Here is a 17,603-nt window from a genome sequence, read left to right as displayed (position 1 = left end):
GTGAAAAAAAGGGGAAACGTCAAACGCGAGTTTTGACCAGAACGATGTCCAGACCCACTGTCCAAGATGGCTGGTTCTCTTGTGCGCTGCTTGTGCCCATAGTAACAAACAGGAGCAAGCGAGAGGCCAAGTGTGTCAAACTGAGCTGGAGGATGATGATATTTTCACTACCTCTCTTTTGCTCCTCGCTAACGATGCTATCGCCTTCTCGCCTACTCTCGCAGCGATGACAAGAGTCAAAGTAAATTTCTCAAACCTTTGCTCCGCGTCACACCCTTGTGTTTGGTGGTGAAAAAGTGAGTTTTTAGGAAGCAAAACCATCGCGAAAGGTACTTTCATAGTGAAAAGTACGCAAATTAAAGGTTTGTGCTTCGATTAACATCAATACCCAGCGGTAGTAAGTGTTGGTCGCTGGTAAAACTCGGAAAACATAATCGCACAGAGCGCGCGTGCGTGTGTGTGTGTGAAAAAAGCATTCAAGCACAAGCATACAGAGAGTGTAGGAAGCAGTGTGCTGCTGCTGCTGGAGGGTGACTAATCTGATGTGAATTCTGCTGCATTTCGTGTGGAACGCGCTGTGCTGTGTGTGGGGGCAAACAAAAGCCCATCAACGTCGGTCCGAACGCCAGAGCTGAGCTTTGCAACAAAGGCGAGTGTCCGAGTGCGTGTGGGATTTCGGAGTGAAATTGTGACGGTCGCGAGTCCCTCCCCGAGAACACCACTTTCTCGATTAGACAACGACCACGACGACTGGTGGCAGAGGTGTTCCGGGCGCAATGGAAACGCTATCAAATTTCGGCCAAGTGGCCCTGAAATGGGACCCAAAGAACTTGGAAATTCGCACAATGTCGGTAGAAAAAACACTCGAACCGCTGGTACTGCAGGTGACCACCCTCGTCAGCACAAAGGGTCCGAGTAAGAAGAAAAAAGGTGAGTAACGGTTCGCCTCCCTCCGCCCCCCACATGAAGTGTTAATCCAGCTCTGAGATGGGCTTTTGTTAGGCTGCATTTGGAATCGCTCATGCGGAATTCCCACCCCACTCAGAAAAGGCTATTGATTGACATTTTATTGCAACATGGAATTGGATAGTTGCCATTGGTTTGATCCCCTCGTTAGTAATGTTCTGTTCTGGCTTTTTCTTCTTTCTTTTCTCTTCCTTTCTACACCCATCACCCTCCCCTACTGCCTGACACTGGCTGGCCCTTTCCCCACAGGCAAATCGAAACGCGCAAGTGCGTTGGTTGCTGCCGTCGAGAAGGCTACCGACATTTTCATCGAGCGGGGCGAACAGATTGCCTATGAAAACCCGGACATTACGCAGGAGATGCTGTCGGCGGTGGAGGAGGTCCGCAAAACGGGTTCCGCGATGAGCATTGCCGCTCGCGAGTTTTCCGAGGATCCGTGCAGCTCGCTCAAGCGGGGCAACATGGTGCGTGCGGCCCGAAATCTACTGTCCGCGGTGACGCGCCTCCTCATCCTGGCCGACATGGTGGACGTCCATTTGCTGCTAAAGTCACTGCACGTTGTCGAGGACGATCTGGACAAGCTGCGAAACGCTTCGTCGCAGGATGAGCTGATGAACAATATGCGTCAGTTTGGCCGTAATGCGAACGAGCTGATTAAGCAGGCGGCCAAACGGCAGCAGGAGCTGAAGGACCCGCAGCTGCGGGACGATCTGGCGGCTGCCCGGGCCGTGCTGAAGAAGCACTCCACCATGCTGCTGACTGCGTCGAAAGTGTACGTGCGCCATCCGGAGCTGGATCTGGCAAAGGTGAACCGTGACCACATTCTGAAGCAGGTGTGCGAGGCGGTCAACACGATAAGCGATGTGGCGCAGGGCAAGTCGTCGCAGCCGCAGGATGTGTATGTTGGCGCTGGCGAGTTGGCAGCCGCGTTGGATGACTTTGACGAGGGCATTATAATGGACCCGCGGGCATACAACGAGGTGCGCTCTAGGCCGTCGCTTGAGGAGCGGCTGGAGAGCATCATCAGTGCGGCCGCACTGATGGCAGACGCGGACTGTACGCGCGACGAACGGCGCGAGCGCATTGTGGGAGAGTGTAATGCCGTACGGCAAGCACTGCAGGATCTGCTTTCGGAGTACATGTCGAATGTAAGTAAGAGGCTCACTAGCTAAGACACTGGCACGTTTGTTTTACTACTAGAACGCTGTAAGGAATATGTAATATCGATTGTTTATTTCATGTTGCTCAGATGGGTACGAAGGATCGCACGCCGGAACTGGAGCGAGCAATCGGTCATATGTACCGGAAAACGAAGGATTTACGCCGTCAGCTGCGCAAAGCGGTCGTCGATCACGTGTCGGATTCGTTCCTGGAAACGAACATGCCCCTGCTGGACCTGATCGACGCAGCGCGCGGCGGCAACGAGAAGCTCGTCCGTGAGCGGGCCGATATTTTCACCAAGCACGCGGAAAAGCTGGTCGAGGTGGCAAATCTCGTGTGCAGCATGTCGAACAATGAGGACGGCGTGAAGATGGTTCGATATGCAGCGGACCAGATCGAAACGCTCTGCCCGCAGGTGATCAATGCAGCGCTCATACTGGCCGCCCGACCCAACTCGAAGGTTGCGCAAGAGAATATGGAAGCCTACCGGCAGGCGTGGGAGAACCAGGTGCGCATTCTGACCGAAGCCGTCGACGATATTACCACGATCGATGATTTCCTGGCCGTGTCGGAAAATCATATCCTGGAAGATGTGAACAAGTGTGTGCTGGCGCTGCAGGAGGGCGATGCGCAGGATCTGCGCAACACGGCCGGCGCAATTCAGGGACGTTCGGCGCGTGTTTGCAACGTGGTAGAGGCGGAGATGGACAACTACGAACCTTGCATCTACACCAAGCGCGTCCTGGAGGCGGTGAAAGTGTTACGCGAACAGGTGATGTCTAAGTTTGCGCAGCGTGTCGATGTGGCCGTTGATGCGCTGTCCTCGAACTCTCCAAAGGATGTGGATGAGAACGATTTTATCGATGCGTCACGACTGGTATACGATGGTGTGCGTGAAATTCGTCGTGCCGTGCTGATGAACAGGGTAAGTCAATAGATTTCCATTGCGCTTTTCCCTCCGTTACCCTTTCCCTAATTCACTACAACATCTCATTGATTTGTATTTCAATGATCTGAAGGTTTTAAAGGTCTGTAAAGTATGCTTAATGATTTGATTCATTACTTCATAGAATTGGGCCAATTATCTTCTTCATATTCACAACGTTCGTTCGGATGAATTATTTGATTCATTACTTCATAGAATTGGGCCAATTATCTTCTTCATATTCACAACGTTCGTTCGGATGAATTACTCTTTCTACAAAAATTGCCCATCTTTATAAAATCTTTTTTAATTATTCCCCAATATTTTGCTCTTAAGGACGAGGAAGATTTGGATCCTGAAGATATTGAAGACGAACAGTACACACTTGAAACTAGAAGCAAATGTAAGCAAAATATAGGCCGACACCTTCTTTCTAGTAGAACGAATGTTTACCTTACTGCCTATGTCCGTGTGTATTGTAATCTGTGTACTTAGTGATGATTTAAACGTAATGTTATTTTAGTATTGTTTTGTGATCCCCATTCTCAAGAACCCTTACCATTGTGTCACTATCTTTTACAACAATGCCATTTCATTATTGTTTATTCTTTTTTCGTTTCGTTCCATGCCATTGATTAAATGCATTGCCTGTGTATATCCTTCAACAAAACGTGTGGAAATCATTTCATTACTGCTTGTACTCTCTTGCAATGATTTTCATCCTGTTTCACGTTGTGTGTGTGTTCCTGCATTCGTTGTCCTTTGTGTGTGTTTATGCGTTTATGTGCCTGTTTTTGTGTTGTCTATGGTTACAATTGCATGGAAAACCAGAGTTCCGATGAGTTGGACACCGATACGGAATTCGAACCAGTCGAAGATATGACCATCGAAACGCGCAGTAGATGTAAGAACATGTTTTATGTGTTTTCTTAGCTAGCGTAATGAATGTTAACCCCCGTAGCATTATGTATGTTGCTTCTGCATGTTTAAATTCTATTATCATAGCTACACCAAAACTAATATGTTACACACTTCATCTTCCATGACAGCGAGCGCACATACCGGAGATCAAACTATTGATGAGTATCCAGAAATTAGTGGCATTACAACTGCTAGAGTAAGTTTTATTCTATTTTCTACATTAATGTTTAGTTATCGTCCATCGTTCGCAAATGATCTTACTAATTGCACGCTGATTAATATCTTTATAGGAGGCAATGCGTAAGATGAACGAAGAGGATAAGCAGAAGATTATGCAGCAGGTCGAACTGTTCCGCCGTGAAAAGTTGACATTCGATTCGGAGGTAGCCAAGTGGGACGACACTGGCAACGATATCATCTACCTTGCCAAGCACATGTGCATGATCATGATGGAAATGACGGACTTTACGCGGTACGATACGAAACCCATGCACACACATACATGTCACACTCACATCATCAGCGATCGATCTTGTTTCAACGATTTTAAATGACTTCCTCTCTTGTGCAGCGGACGTGGCCCATTGAAAACGACGATGGATGTTATTAATGCGGCGAAGAAAATTTCGGAAGCGGGCACCAAGCTGGACAAGCTGACGCGCGAAATTGCCGACCAGTGCCCGGAAAGCTCGACCAAGAAGGATTTGCTCGCCTACCTGCAGCGTATTGCCCTGTACTGTCACCAGATTCAGATCACCTCCAAAGTGAAAGCTGATGTGCAGAACATTAGCGGTGAACTGATCGTGTCAGGGGTAATGGTGAAATTATGTTCCGATTTTTCTTTAGTTGAACGATCTAATCTACCCTTGACCTCTCTCTTTTTTTTATTACCCGGTTTTTTGTACGCTCCGGTTCTCTTTACAGTTGGACAGTGCGACCTCGCTGATTCAGGCAGCGAAGAACCTGATGAATGCCGTCGTGTACACGGTCAAGTACTCGTACGTTGCTTCCACGAAGTACACACGACAGGGAACTGTTTCGGTAAGTGTGTTCATGGGAACAGAGTGATTTCTGGGTTTGTGGGAGGAGTGTTTCATACTAGCTAATATCGACTGAATTGTATCTGTAATCTGTAATCTGTCATTACCCGCGTCTCCTCGGTGATGGTTACAGAACATCATTTAACTGCTATCAGATTAACTCATAATACTTTCTTCGCAATTTTTCTCCCTTAAATCCGATCTGATCGTTAAATATTAAACAACCTCACCGTGCAATTCACGCAACTCGGCTCCTCTTTATACGTACATATGATGCGACATATTAAATTTCAACAATCTATCACAACTTCCAACCATACTAAATTGTGTGTTCCATCCATGGATGTATTTTTATGCGAAATTTAACAATTGTAGAATTACGTAAGTTCACACAATCATATCCAAAGATTCTCTTCTTGAGCGTACAGTTGATTATTTTTTTTTAATTGCTGTTAGTTTCGTCTGCTAGAGATGAAACTATATTTGTTCAAATTGCATACATGTTTTAGCTAATTCAATCTTCTTGTTCATTCATATCTACATTATTCCACCAAACCATCAATACGCTCATGAGTTGTCAAGATAATTGTCCATAATGTGGTGGAATATTTCTCCATATTACGGATAGTGATTGTTTCATTAATCCCTTGGTTGTTATTATAAAGTTAAGAATTTGTTCTAATTTGCTGTATAAAAAATCGCTTGTTTAGCTTCTTGCATTTCTACATACTTCTCACACAGAATGTCGCAAAGAAAAACATTTTCATCTCATATTTATTACTAGTGAATAGAATAGTATAGCTAAGAATTTTAAAGCATAAGAATCATTTTGCAAAGTATTGCATTTCCATTCATGATATTAGCTTGTGTTTTTTACAACTCACGCTTTGATTCATGGTAAAAATTTACTATTTCTCCAACATATTCATATTCATACACTTACGCTTTCCATTTGACTATTTTTTACATCTCATATCTCATGTCTGTTGTGTCCGATAGTGTGTTGAATGTTTTAGTCTTCTTTGTAAAAATTTCTTTTCTTTTTATTTATAATAACCGGTTTTATCCTCATTTTTACTACAGTCTCCTATTGTTGTGTGGAAGATGAAGGCGCCGGAAAAGAAGCCCCTTGTGCGTCCGGAAAAACCTGAGGAAGTGCGTGCCAAGGTGCGACGTGCATCGCAGAAGAAAACTCAAAACCCCGTACATGCACTGTCGGAATTCCAGAGTCCGACGGATGCCGTCTAAGCATGAGCAAACGTAAATGTTTTATAAAAACGCTAAAACTGAACAATGATAGCGCATAAAAGACAGGTAAAAAAATAGGCAGCGGTTGTTTTGTTACTTCAAAATATGCTACAACGTATGGCTCCATACATGGCTCCATGCATTTCATATTTGTTGTAGCAGAGAAAGAAGCTGTAGGAAGAACAATGTGTACGCGGAATAGATACAATACCACAGCACATGTTGAATTCATTTGTGTGAAGAAAAATGAAGAAATAATCAACCAAAAGGGACATTCGAACAGAAGGATCTGCCAGATCTGGCAATATCGGGAATCAAAAATTCTTCAACGAATTGCGTGTGACATGGTTGCCACAAGAAGATTTTCACTTTTTCACAAGCAACTTGGTCACCATTGAAACTAATTTTACGGGGTTATGTGTATTTGCAATTTTATCTTTTTATTTATTATCCTTTATTCGTTCCATTTTCTACATTCAATACGCCGCATGTGAAACAGAACACTATTCAAGGTAAAGCGCAATTGGTGACACATGCATCGCGTGAGAAGGGAAGGAGGAGTACACACTCGCTTTTATACACCTCTATTTTATTAGCAGTAAGAGTATATAATTATATCAGTATTGTCCCGTTAACACAGTCTCGTTAGTTTTGGCCCCATAAACGCCGCAACCATAAATGATAGAATCTGCACACAGGGAAGAGCAAGCGCAGTGTTTGTTGCGTGTAGCGCAAGTGTATGGCCAAAATTGATTAGGAATTATAATGAATTTCGCGGTAAAACAAAAAATATTCTAATCATCGAATGTGACTCTCTATCTCTCTGATGCTCACCGAGTCGCCGAGTTTGTAGAGGAATTGTTCCGAGGTAAGGTGAAGACAGCAACGCTCAAAGTACAGCACCAGAGACACGGGCTAGAGGATCTATACTATAATGTACATTGAAAACGCTCATCGAAATTATTGCATCGCATTTGCAAAACTCATAGTATTGGCGTGACGATGAAACACGTGCAGCAAACCCCAACATTTTAATGAAAACTACTAGAAACTCCTCAACAAGGGGGTTTGGGAGCGAGCACGCACTCCTCCCAATGCAGGCTTCCGTGAGGTTCGTGTAACTCATTTTCAACTACCACCATCAATTAGACCTCGAGATAGTATACACTCCAACGTTCCACAGCACTGTACGTAGTCGTATTTAGCCAGCAGCGTTCTAGAGTTTCCATATATACACACCTACTTCTTAAAGCTATGATATATACAAAAATATACACTACTCCTCCTACGGGTAGCATAAGCAGGCCCGAAGCGGTCGGGAGATTTTAACGACACGGCATTACCTACACAGAAAACAAAATGCATAAACATAAACTCTCAAATACACACAGACACATTCTATGACGTTATATTGACCGATTGTAGCAGTAGGCAGAACTCTGAAAAACTGAGCTGATGGGAGAGGCTGTGTGTTTGAAAGAGCTTTTATGTTAACATGTTAAAGGAGAACAAATGACTCTAACACTCATGATGTAGAACTTATTAGAGAGAAGGCAATGGTGCGCAAAGATGCATTTGGAAACGACAGCGGTATGTGTGTGCGTGTCTGGAAAATAAAGTGTAATTGAGTAACATGTTAGAAGAAATCTGATTGTTTGCAAATATTTCTCTTTATTTTCTTCATAAGCAGTGTGGGGTATTGAGCGCGCTCAGTTCCTTTTTTATTTCAGTCATGTGTCAGTCGAAGGTACTACTAGTTACTTAATTAACCCACTGCCCCCGGGATGAGAAAGAGTTGCGGTTTGCTTGAGCAAAATTAGTGTACCACTGTGTAACAATCCCATTTAAATTATATTTAAAAAATGTATTAAAAAGTGTAAACATTCACCACGGTCACGGCAGGTACAACGTGTGCCCAACTTGGGAACGATGCCACGAATCGACTGAATTCCTCCGTGAAGTGCTCATGGTACTCCCAGAAGTTTGATGTAACACTGATGTCCACCAACGGTTCTACCGTGTCCGACTTCCTATCGGTTTCCAGATCCAGTATCAATGGTACTGGCTCTCCGGCGAGACCATGGGTGATGAGTAAAAAGTACGCTTTGTGACCAGCGGCTGCCAACTTTACCGGCACTTCCGGTGTGAGATTCCAGCCAGTGAGCCGCACATTGCGTCTCGGGCGCACGAGTATGGTTGATTGAAAACTTCCGTTGAGACTGATCGTAAGCTTTATGCTAGATCCGTTTGCATTACGGCGAACGGCTTCCCAGCGATCGAGTGAGAGTTTCACCATATCCGGAGTGTGTGGACGGTTCGACTGCGGTGACCAAAGTGAGGTGAAACGTATAGCTGAGCCGGGCATACCGCAAAATACTTCCCGCTTGCATTCTGGCAGCTCAGTTGGCTCCAGCGCGCTGGCACCCTTCCCTGGTGATTGCTTTTCCAGCACATCGCGCACCGTACGCTCGTTGTGTCGATCCCACAGGCGAAACAGGTAGCCAGCGTCAGTCGAACGAACCGTTTGCGTGCTGTTGGGTTCGTGAAATTGACGTACCGTGTGCTGCACAAGAATGCGCTGTACCTTGGGAGCGTCCGACGGTGAGGTACCGGGACCGGTGTAAGGGAATCCGATTGAGGACACTGTTCCCAGGGCCAGAGCTGCCAGAAAAAGTACAAACAGCGTGCCGATGGTACGGTACGGTTTGCGCAGCAAGTTCACCAGCGGGACGAGGAAGCTGGTCGTGAAGATGGTACAAGCGGCAGCAACGATGCCGATGATCAAATCCGGATTGTCATTCGCTCCCGATCGGCCGGTGATGGGGATAAAGATGTTGGTGAAGATGTGGTAGAACTGTGTGGTCCAGAGAAGCGCTACGCTGTGCACGAGCAGGTAGATGATAAGCCAGTAGCCGCCTGGGAAGGATTGCAGCTTCAGCAGTGCGGTGAGCGTCATGCTGAACAGTGCTAGTGTAAGCATTATGGCAATAACGTAAGCTGAGCGGAGCCCATACACAGTGGCACCAATTGTAAGCAGTGCCCAGAATAGGAACACTCCTACAATTCGTGCCTGTACTGTGAGAGTCAGCGAAAGGACAGTCTGTGGAAAGAAACGTAATAAGATGAGCATCGGATTAATATTAACTGTCCCGAAGTTGTCTGGAAGCAAACGTACCTTCGACTTGCTAAACAGCCTGTGAAACTCACGGTGGGCGATAAACAGCAACATCATCACCGGCATGCAATACAATCCGACTACAAGCCAGCAGGAAGAGTACCACGACATCGAACGATCTACGGCACGATCTATCCCATAAGCCGTAGCCAGATTGAGCCCTACGCCAGCACCGGAACCGACCAACGTGGCCACAAACCCGTGCAACATCTCCCGTCCCATCGAGCGCCAGTTGCTCCAACCGACGACGGCCAGTACGCTCCAGCAACCAACCACAAGACCAGCGATTGACACCACAATGTTCAGCACCGTCCCCTCGATGGCCGTGTACGAGATGAAAAACAGACCCAGGAAGTCAAAAAACACCATGCTTCCTTCGGACCGACCGTCGTCCCCGTTTGCTAGCTGATTACCGTTCGCCAGTAGTCGCACCATCGACAGTATGTTGTCGCCCGTTCGCTGCAAAACCGCAGGCGAAAGGAACTGCACCGAATCGTACCGTGTGTGGTACCGGTATCCGTTAAAGATGTGCGCAAAGTCTAGCCCCGGCACGTGTCCAAAGTCGCGGAAGATGCGAAAGTCCGTGTCGGACGGTATGAGCCCGGACTGGAAGATCTCCTCGCCGATCGCCTGCCCGAACGGATGCCGGACGGCACGTGAGTACGCCTCGATCAGCCACGGGTGCTGGGGTCCGCTCTGGAACAGCAGTTCCTTCCCGCCTGATCCGGCCGACTCAAGGTTCAGAAAGGCACGCACCTCCCGTGCCCACCGGTGTCCCGTAATGAAACCGTGCGATGCTTGCAGTGGCGTCTCTTCCGCACCATTAAAAAGAAACACGATCGAGTGGCGGCTTCGTTCCGGGGCACGTGATAGTACGCGCAGAATTTCCAGCATCACCGCACAGCTACCACAGTCATCGCTCGCTCCCGGACTGCTGGCCACGGAGTCGAAGTGGCAGTTCAGCATCAGTGCATGGCGGTCTTCGGCACCGACGAGCTTCACGATCAAATTCTGCACCCGGCGGTACACGCTGGTCATCTGGCTGCCGAAGAAATTGATCCCGTACTGGCCGGAGACGATCTGCTTCTCGTACAGCACCTGCTGGGCGGGATGGTGCGATGCGTTGATGAGGGAAAACTCCCGTTCCAGCACCTCTACCGCACGCACTTCGTTCGCTCGTGAACCAGTCGTCTTTGGGCCGAGTGCATCCAGATGGGTCAGTGTGTCCCAGGCGCGCGCACCATTGAACGCAAGCGGTTGCTGGGCGAGATCGGCTGCGGTCAGGGCCGGTGGCAAGTAGAAGAAGGACCAGTAGCTGGCCGTACCGCAAAGGGCCACCAATGCAAGCAGCACCAAACCACCGTACCATGGTAAGCGGTGAATGTTGGGATCGTAGTTCGATTCTTTCGCTTTCATTTTGCGCACTGGAGATGACGACGACCGCGACAGTGGTAGCAACAGCGCCATCCAACAGCTTTCTAGGGTTTTTAGTGCAACACCATTCAAATTACACTCCAGCAGGGCGTAACAAATTATCCGACGAGACAATTGTGGACACGGTGGCTGTTTAGCAAGCGATTTGCTCGCACCCGGTTTGTTTACAATGGGTTGCGATTATGACAGATAGCGGATGTAGCGTAGTGTGCGTGAGTTGGCACTGTATCCCGAATGCTAGAATGTAACCATAGCGACCATCTTATACTGTTGGACCTTGTTAATATTAAAACAGTTTAATTGTTTTATTACATTACAAAATAATTCTTCAATGGGCAGTAATGTTCACAACAGCCACCGATGGGATAACGTGAGCCCACTCCGGGAACTGGTCGATTAGCTTCCGAAACTCGTCCGTGTGCTTATCTCCGTGCTCCCAGTACGTGTTTACCCAGCTCACGTCAAACAGCTTCGCGCCAGCGCCATCCGGCAGATGCTCAGGATCGTACTCAAACGCGAACGTGACTGTCCACGGTGCATCGTCCGCCAGGCCGTAGGTTATCAGCACAAAGTGTGCCCGCTCACCGTTGAACTCTATAGTGCCCGGTACCGTGTCCATCAGGCTCCAAGCCACCAGCTGGACGCCTGGCTTGGGAGCAATTATTAGTGCCGACTGGACGCAGGTCTGATGGCGGTGCACTATTTCAAAGCTATACTGCCGAACGCTGCTGGAATTCTGGTGCACTCTTACCAGCTCAAACGTGGGCAGAGTGTGTTTTTCTATCGCCGGCGAAGGTCCTTCCATCCAGTAGTTACTGTTTTCGGAAAGGGAGAAAAAAACGAAAAGGAAGCGGATCAACGGATATGAGGTAATTTTGGCAGGTAAGTGAACCAAAATTATACAGTTTTTTCCCACTTACTTGAATCGGATCTGATGCCAGATCGAATAAAATGGCACACCGCAGAACAGCATCGTGTGGCAGGACTCCATCTGGCGCATTGGAACGGCTTCGGCCGGTTTGGCCACTCCACGTATCACGCGCACTGCATTGCGGTCCATTTCACGGAACAGGAAACCAGCGCCTTCGGACACAACTACCCCATCACGATGTGCCACTTGGAGCGTGTGCTGTACGCCAAAACGGGAAATCAAGTCAAGAAAAGTTACAGAATAAGGGTTCATCAACGTACCGTAACGTAATGACGCTGAACCGACGGTTCCCAATTGCTTTCGTCCCGGTACGGAAAGCCAACCTGCGTGCAGCATCCTAGCAGGAACGCAATCATTGCGAATACGGTCATTCGTGCAGTTAGCTCGGAAGTGCCTTTAAGCAGTCCAACCAGCGGCACTAGATAGCTGACACACAGAAGCCCAAAGCAAGCCACCAACAGGGCAATCAGATATTCGGGGTTAGTACCGGCACCCATACGTCCTGTGATGGGTACGAACAGTTTTACCAGAAGATGGTAAAACTTGGTAGCCCACAGTAGGGTGGGAATCTGGAATGCTAGATGAAGGGCTAGCCAGCGGCGTGGCTGACCTTGGTATCCAAGCACGGACGTCAGGATGGTGGAGAGCAGTGAAAGCAGCACAATTACTGCGATGATGTATGCGCTCCGGATGTTCGCAAGGGTTAGCGGGATGATCAGTAGCGTCCAGAAAAGGTTCACACCGATCAGACGGGCACGAACCGTTTGCGTAAGGTTGAGCGGGGACTGAAAGATTGAAAAGGAAGAGCTATTAAACCCTAAATGAACCGAAATCGGCTGATCCATACCTTGTTATTGCTGAACCAATGGCTACATAAACGATGTGCAAAGCAATGCATCAAGATGACGGGACATCCGTACAGTCCCAGGATGAGATATGGCGTCGAGAACCATGACATTGCACGTCCAACGGCATCCAATCGGTTCGCCACGAGCAACACCACACCGACGCTCGCTGCCGTCCCACAAACCGTACCTAGCAGGCCGACCAGCGTCTGACTCAGAACGCTTCGCTCACCAACTCGTCGTACCTGGCGGCAAAGTTCCATCAGTGGCACCGCCAGCGACAGCACTGCAAGCATCACATTCACTATTCGCCCCATACTAGCACTGTAGCTGACGAAGAACAAACCCAGCACGTCAAAGAATACACTGTAACCCTCGGCCAAGTTCGGATCGCTGCCGATCCGGCCCAGCTCCTCGCCGTTGGCGAGTTCGCGCGTAAGCGCCAGTATGTTATCGCCCGTGCGCTGTAGTACCGGCAGCGTCAGGTAATCAATCGTGTCGAACCTCGTATGGTACCGGTATCCGTTGATCGTGTGCGCAAAGTCCATTCCGGGCACGTGGCCAAAGTCGCGGAAGATGCGAAAATCCGTATCCGACGGTATGATGCCGGACTGAAAGATCTCCTCCGAAACGGTTTGGGCGGCCGGATGGCGCACCGCACGTCCGTACGCTTCAATCAGCCACGGGTGCTGTGGGCCGGCTTGGAACAGTTGCTCCTTACCGCCCGACCCGGCCGATTCGAGGTTCAGGAAGGCACGTACCTCCCCCGCCCACCGATGTTGACTGACGAACCCGTGCGCTGCCTGCAGTGGCGTTTCCTCGGCACCGTTAAACAGAAACACGATCGAGTGGCGGTTGCGTTCCGGGGCACGCGATAACACGCGCAGAATCTCCAGCATCACCGCACAGCTGCCACCATCGTCGCTCGCTCCCGGGCTGCTGGCGACCGTGTCGTAGTGGCAGTTCAGCATCAATGCTGCCCGCTCGCCATCCTCCGTCCGCCCTGCCAACCTTACCACGAGGTTCTGCGCGTTCCGATACACGCTCGTTAGCGGGTTGCCGAGAAACGCGATCGGGTACGCACCGGAAATGGTCTGGTGAGCGGTCTCCACGAGTTGGGCGGTGTGAGCGGTGGCTTTTGCCTTTTCGATTTCACGCCGTATATAGTCGGCCGCACCGAGTTCGTTCGCCCGCGAACCGGTCGGCTTGGGGCCGAAATCGTTCAGCACCTGCAGATTATCCCAGGCGCGTTCGGCGATGAATGCGGTCGGATGACGATCGAGATCGGCCGCCGTCAGCGCTTCCGGCAGGTAGGTGCACAGATAGCTGGACACGGTGCCGCAAAACAACAGCAGCACAATGCCCAGGATGCCGTGCTGTGCTTCAAGCTGATGCAGATTCGCCACATCCTCGGGCGGGGAGTTCGTTCGACCGGAATCTTGCACACCTTTTGCTTTCATTTTCGACCGAGCACTACTGGTGGTACCGCCGGCCATGATGATGGGGGACGTGCTGTTGCTGCTTTCACCTTCACGTAGGATCAACGTTTAACTGGCCTTTGGCGTGGACCGAACGAGCAGTCCCGGTTTCATCTGCAGCGGGGAAGGTTGCGAGATAAATTTTGATGAACGATTGCACATGCTCGGTACGGCGTGTTGTCGTAGCTTATCAGCCAGACCACTACAGCCAGTTCAGCGTTATCATCGTCGCTAGCGCTTACTTTACCTCTCCCTTCCTGTTTTGTATCCGCAACTATCACTCTGATCTGTGCTGTCCGTCTGACGACTCCCGTACGGCGCCCGATTACCTAATCTGCTCAGTTCCTGCGTGTATCGCGGGAGCCACGACAATTAAGCTGTTGTCGTTGTTCAACCTTCTATATCTGTCCCGTACAAGACTCCACCACTGTTTGGCTCGGGGACGATCATCGGCATACGACCGAACGATGCGTTCTATCTTGGTGCTATTGGTGTATTGGTGGAAGAATAACGCCCGCACGAAACAGTTCAGAACCGGTCGCACCGGCCTCTTGGTTGCTTCCTGAGTATGGAAATGTATTCCAACATGACAGTCGGTACGGCGCGCGCGTTCTATCATGCTCGTTTGTACTTTCCAGCTGAGTTAGAATTCCTGTTAAATGATTCCAAGAATAATGCGAATAATATGGGAATGATGGCAGTAGGTTTAATGTATGCATTTGATCTAACCTTTAGTTGATGATCGTGGGTGTATTGATTCAGTGCTAGTAGCACTTAAACTTTTCTTAACTCAATATTGTTTTAGTGCTCACGTAGAAAGAATTGGAAGGAATTGAACGTTGAAATAAGCAAGGCAACTTAGCGGATTTTTTGTCATTTATCATGGTTTCTTTCAAGTGAGGTTCTTACATGCTTTCTTTCGGGTATTATGAGTAGTGGAACGAATGATATTATAGATATTTTATTTTTAAGATCGTTTTAATTTTTTAATTTCAAAATTTCACTAACCATCAATTGGTTTTTGCCTGAATAAGAGACAATTTACGGGACAAACATACCTTTCTTTGTTGGCCTGCTTTTTGAAGTTAATTTCTTTATATATTTTTGTTGCTCTGTTTTATTTGTTTCATTTGTATTTATATCACTAATAATAGTAAATGGCAAAGTAAGTTTAATTGAAACCACACAAAGGATTAATAGAGAAAATTATTTTAAGGATTACATTACGCAAGTTAGTACGATCGGTTATCCAGCATTTCCGTACATTAAACCGTTTCCAATTTTAAATGAACATATTTCTACACGATATCGATTCTACTGCTTTGTTAGATTGTATAGTTTAAATTAGGTTATAGTCACGTTTGCAATCACATTACAAAAATGAACGTTGCGGACGAAAAGAAATAACGATGATTCATCAATAAAGCTCCGCAAGCAGTGCAGAGCTTTCTGCCCTCTAGTGGCGGGAAGCATTACTACGTCCTTTTCAAACGATCGCTAGCGGTTTTCAAACAAACGTTGGAGCTACAAGATGTGAGGAATGCAAAATTCGGTATAAATTTAATGTAGAAAATCTGATTGCTACATTTCTACAGCAAACAAATTGTCCACACGATGTGCCGTAATATTTGGATGCATTTTGAACACAAAAAGAAACTGGTTCCAATTCATTAACCTATCTTTGCTTGTTAGCTTATGCGAAACTTTATTGACAATGGTGGTGATTGTGTGTACCTGTGCCAGTGATTTTACATTGAATATGGCAATTTCTTCATATTTCACATTATTCACATGGCTTTGCCGATAGCGAAACGTCACGCCCCGGTGGGAATGCGGGACTACCTAGCACTAGTCACCAGTGACTCACGGAACGTGGCCTTCGTTATCACCGAAAGGCAACACACAATCGACCAACCGACTATCGTTGTGATACCAACGTCAAGGTATCAGGCACAAGAGCTGACACAGATTTAACTCGCATTATCACCTACATGTTCACTGCACTGCTATTGACCGGGTTTCGCACGTACTTAGAAATACGAATAGAATAGAATAAAATAAGCTCACCGCCACGAACTTACGAAATGATGACGCATACCGTAAAACCTGCGATCAATTTATTAACTTGGGACTGTTTATTCTAGTTACGGGCTAGGCGGGGTAGCTTGTGTGGTCGTTTCAGGAGTAGGTGAAGCCGTTGTAGTAGTTTCAGGTGTCACAATCGTTGTTGTTGTGGAAGACAAAAACTCTGCCAGCCTTGCCTGGCACTCCTCCAGATCGCTCGCATTATTATTGTTCGACACTGCTAGTGCTATCACAGTGATCACGAACGCGAACAAGGCCACACTCAGGAAGGTGACCAGTTTATTGTTCATTACAAGGTCTGATGATGGCAATAGAGTTGGGTTGAACAAAAGGGATAGGGGAGAAAAGGAAAAACAAAATGAAGTTATCACATTGCAACAACGTAGAAGAAAAATGGTTAAAATCCTCTGCCCACGAGGCTTATCCGGTCGCATTACGTTCTCAATTGTTCAAACTTACCACCGAGATTACGCATGATTTCACTGCAGCCCATGATAAAGGTGTTTCTGATGGTTTTTTTGTTCAGGGGAAGTAAGATTGGTTTCTTCTTCGTCGACACTACGAGTCTACCTGGCACAGACTGTTAGTTAGCTGCTAATGTCTAACACTACTGCGGTAGGAGTTTTTTTAGATGTTTCCCGGCAAATGGCACTATTACGAATACTTTCGTCTTAGCGCAATCTGCGAACCCTACAGGTGGTGGGCTGCGTGCTATCACGCGCGTTAAACAAACTGATAAGACATGCCTATCTACTACAAACCCAAGATAAGGGCGATTTCACTGATCGATCCCGCTACGATGAAGTATGCAGGAAGGTGAGCTCTGAAATAGGGTTTCGGTCTCACCTGTGCGTCTGCCTATGAGTGTGCTTTTTTGTATTTATGCTACTAGCCAGAACGACCCAAAAAGTTACATTGCGCTTAACTCGCGTATCTCTCTCTCTCTCTGTGCATCTGTCGCGTGAACTACAATTAAAGGGCTGGTTGGAGAGCAGCCTTGGCCCGTTTCGCCCCTCTCAGGGCACACTCATGTTTGATGAGTCATACGATTCGTACCGCACACTTGAAGGGGTTGAGATTTCGTTAGAGAACATTTTTGTGTTCTCGTCGTAGGAGATAACCGTGCTCAAGTGACTTGCTCTGTGGCGCTTGTATAAACAACCACCGTCTTCGTAGCATTTGTCCATTACATGCATTGCAAAACATGGTTGGAAAATAGACAAAGATACGGTGATGTTAAATAGCCTGTGTCTGTAGTAGTGTAGTTTTTTGTTCTTGATGTTTGAATCTATTTTCTTGAGTTGCTTCTTATTTTAGGATATGTTGTTCAATCATCAATTTGGTTTTATTTATCAAGTATCTGATTATTTTGAGGGATGTATTTGGAACTCGAG

At 47.5% G+C, this 17,603-nt stretch overlaps 4 protein-coding genes across 10 annotated transcripts; 1 reads left to right on the top strand and 3 right to left on the bottom strand.

Moving 5' to 3' along the window:
- The first annotated feature begins 221 nt into the window (after window positions 1-221).
- LOC121591130 (catenin alpha) lies at window positions 222-7,907 on the top strand. 6 transcript variants are annotated; one of them, XM_041911525.1, is made up of 10 exons: window positions 222-930; window positions 1,216-2,114; window positions 2,216-3,052; window positions 3,884-3,956; window positions 4,102-4,169; window positions 4,264-4,445; window positions 4,545-4,785; window positions 4,898-5,014; window positions 5,389-5,394; window positions 6,097-7,907. In XM_041911525.1, the coding sequence occupies exons 1-10, from the start codon at window positions 777-779 to the stop codon at window positions 6,259-6,261; spliced, it is 2,742 nt and encodes a 913-aa protein (XP_041767459.1). In that variant the 5' UTR covers window positions 222-776; the 3' UTR covers window positions 6,262-7,907. The 6 variants fall into 6 exon arrangements, with proteins under 6 accessions (XP_041767459.1, XP_041767458.1, XP_041767460.1 ...); XM_041911524.1 differs by having other exon boundaries at window positions 4,545-4,791; XM_041911526.1 differs by lacking the exon at window positions 3,884-3,956 and adding an exon at window positions 3,389-3,455 and having other exon boundaries at window positions 4,545-4,791.
- A 31-nt stretch (window positions 7,908-7,938) lies between these two features.
- Window positions 7,939-11,047, bottom strand: LOC121591133 (endoplasmic reticulum metallopeptidase 1-like). The gene is made up of 2 exons (XM_041911534.1): window positions 9,437-11,047; window positions 7,939-9,361 (listed from the first exon to the last, which is right to left on the bottom strand). The coding sequence occupies exons 1-2, from the start codon at window positions 10,901-10,903 to the stop codon at window positions 8,129-8,131; spliced, it is 2,700 nt and encodes an 899-aa protein (XP_041767468.1). The 5' UTR covers window positions 10,904-11,047; the 3' UTR covers window positions 7,939-8,128.
- Window positions 11,048-11,150: 103 nt separating this feature from the next.
- On the bottom strand, window positions 11,151-14,594 carry LOC121591132 (endoplasmic reticulum metallopeptidase 1-like). Of its 2 annotated transcripts, none has more exons than XM_041911533.1 (5): window positions 14,367-14,594; window positions 12,649-14,238; window positions 12,062-12,586; window positions 11,791-11,999; window positions 11,151-11,685 (listed from the first exon to the last, which is right to left on the bottom strand). In XM_041911533.1, the coding sequence occupies exons 2-5, from the start codon at window positions 14,140-14,142 to the stop codon at window positions 11,199-11,201; spliced, it is 2,715 nt and encodes a 904-aa protein (XP_041767467.1). In that variant the 5' UTR covers window positions 14,143-14,238; window positions 14,367-14,594; the 3' UTR covers window positions 11,151-11,198. The 2 variants fall into 2 exon arrangements, with proteins under 2 accessions (XP_041767467.1, XP_041767464.1); XM_041911530.1 differs by having other exon boundaries at window positions 14,372-14,594.
- Window positions 14,595-15,790: 1,196 nt separating this feature from the next.
- On the bottom strand, window positions 15,791-16,883 carry LOC121591134. The gene is made up of 2 exons (XM_041911535.1): window positions 16,669-16,883; window positions 15,791-16,507 (listed from the first exon to the last, which is right to left on the bottom strand). Exons 1-2 carry the CDS (start codon window positions 16,700-16,702, stop codon window positions 16,269-16,271), a joined length of 273 nt encoding a protein of 90 aa, XP_041767469.1. The 5' UTR covers window positions 16,703-16,883; the 3' UTR covers window positions 15,791-16,268.
- Window positions 16,884-17,603: the final 720 nt, after the last annotated feature.

The sequence above is a fragment of the Anopheles merus genome, chromosome 2R (assembly GCF_017562075.2).
Source record: "Anopheles merus strain MAF chromosome 2R, AmerM5.1, whole genome shotgun sequence".
In the NCBI taxonomy this organism is placed as follows: domain Eukaryota; kingdom Metazoa; phylum Arthropoda; class Insecta; order Diptera; family Culicidae; genus Anopheles; species Anopheles merus.
This window is presented reverse-complemented; position numbering and strand designations above follow the sequence as displayed.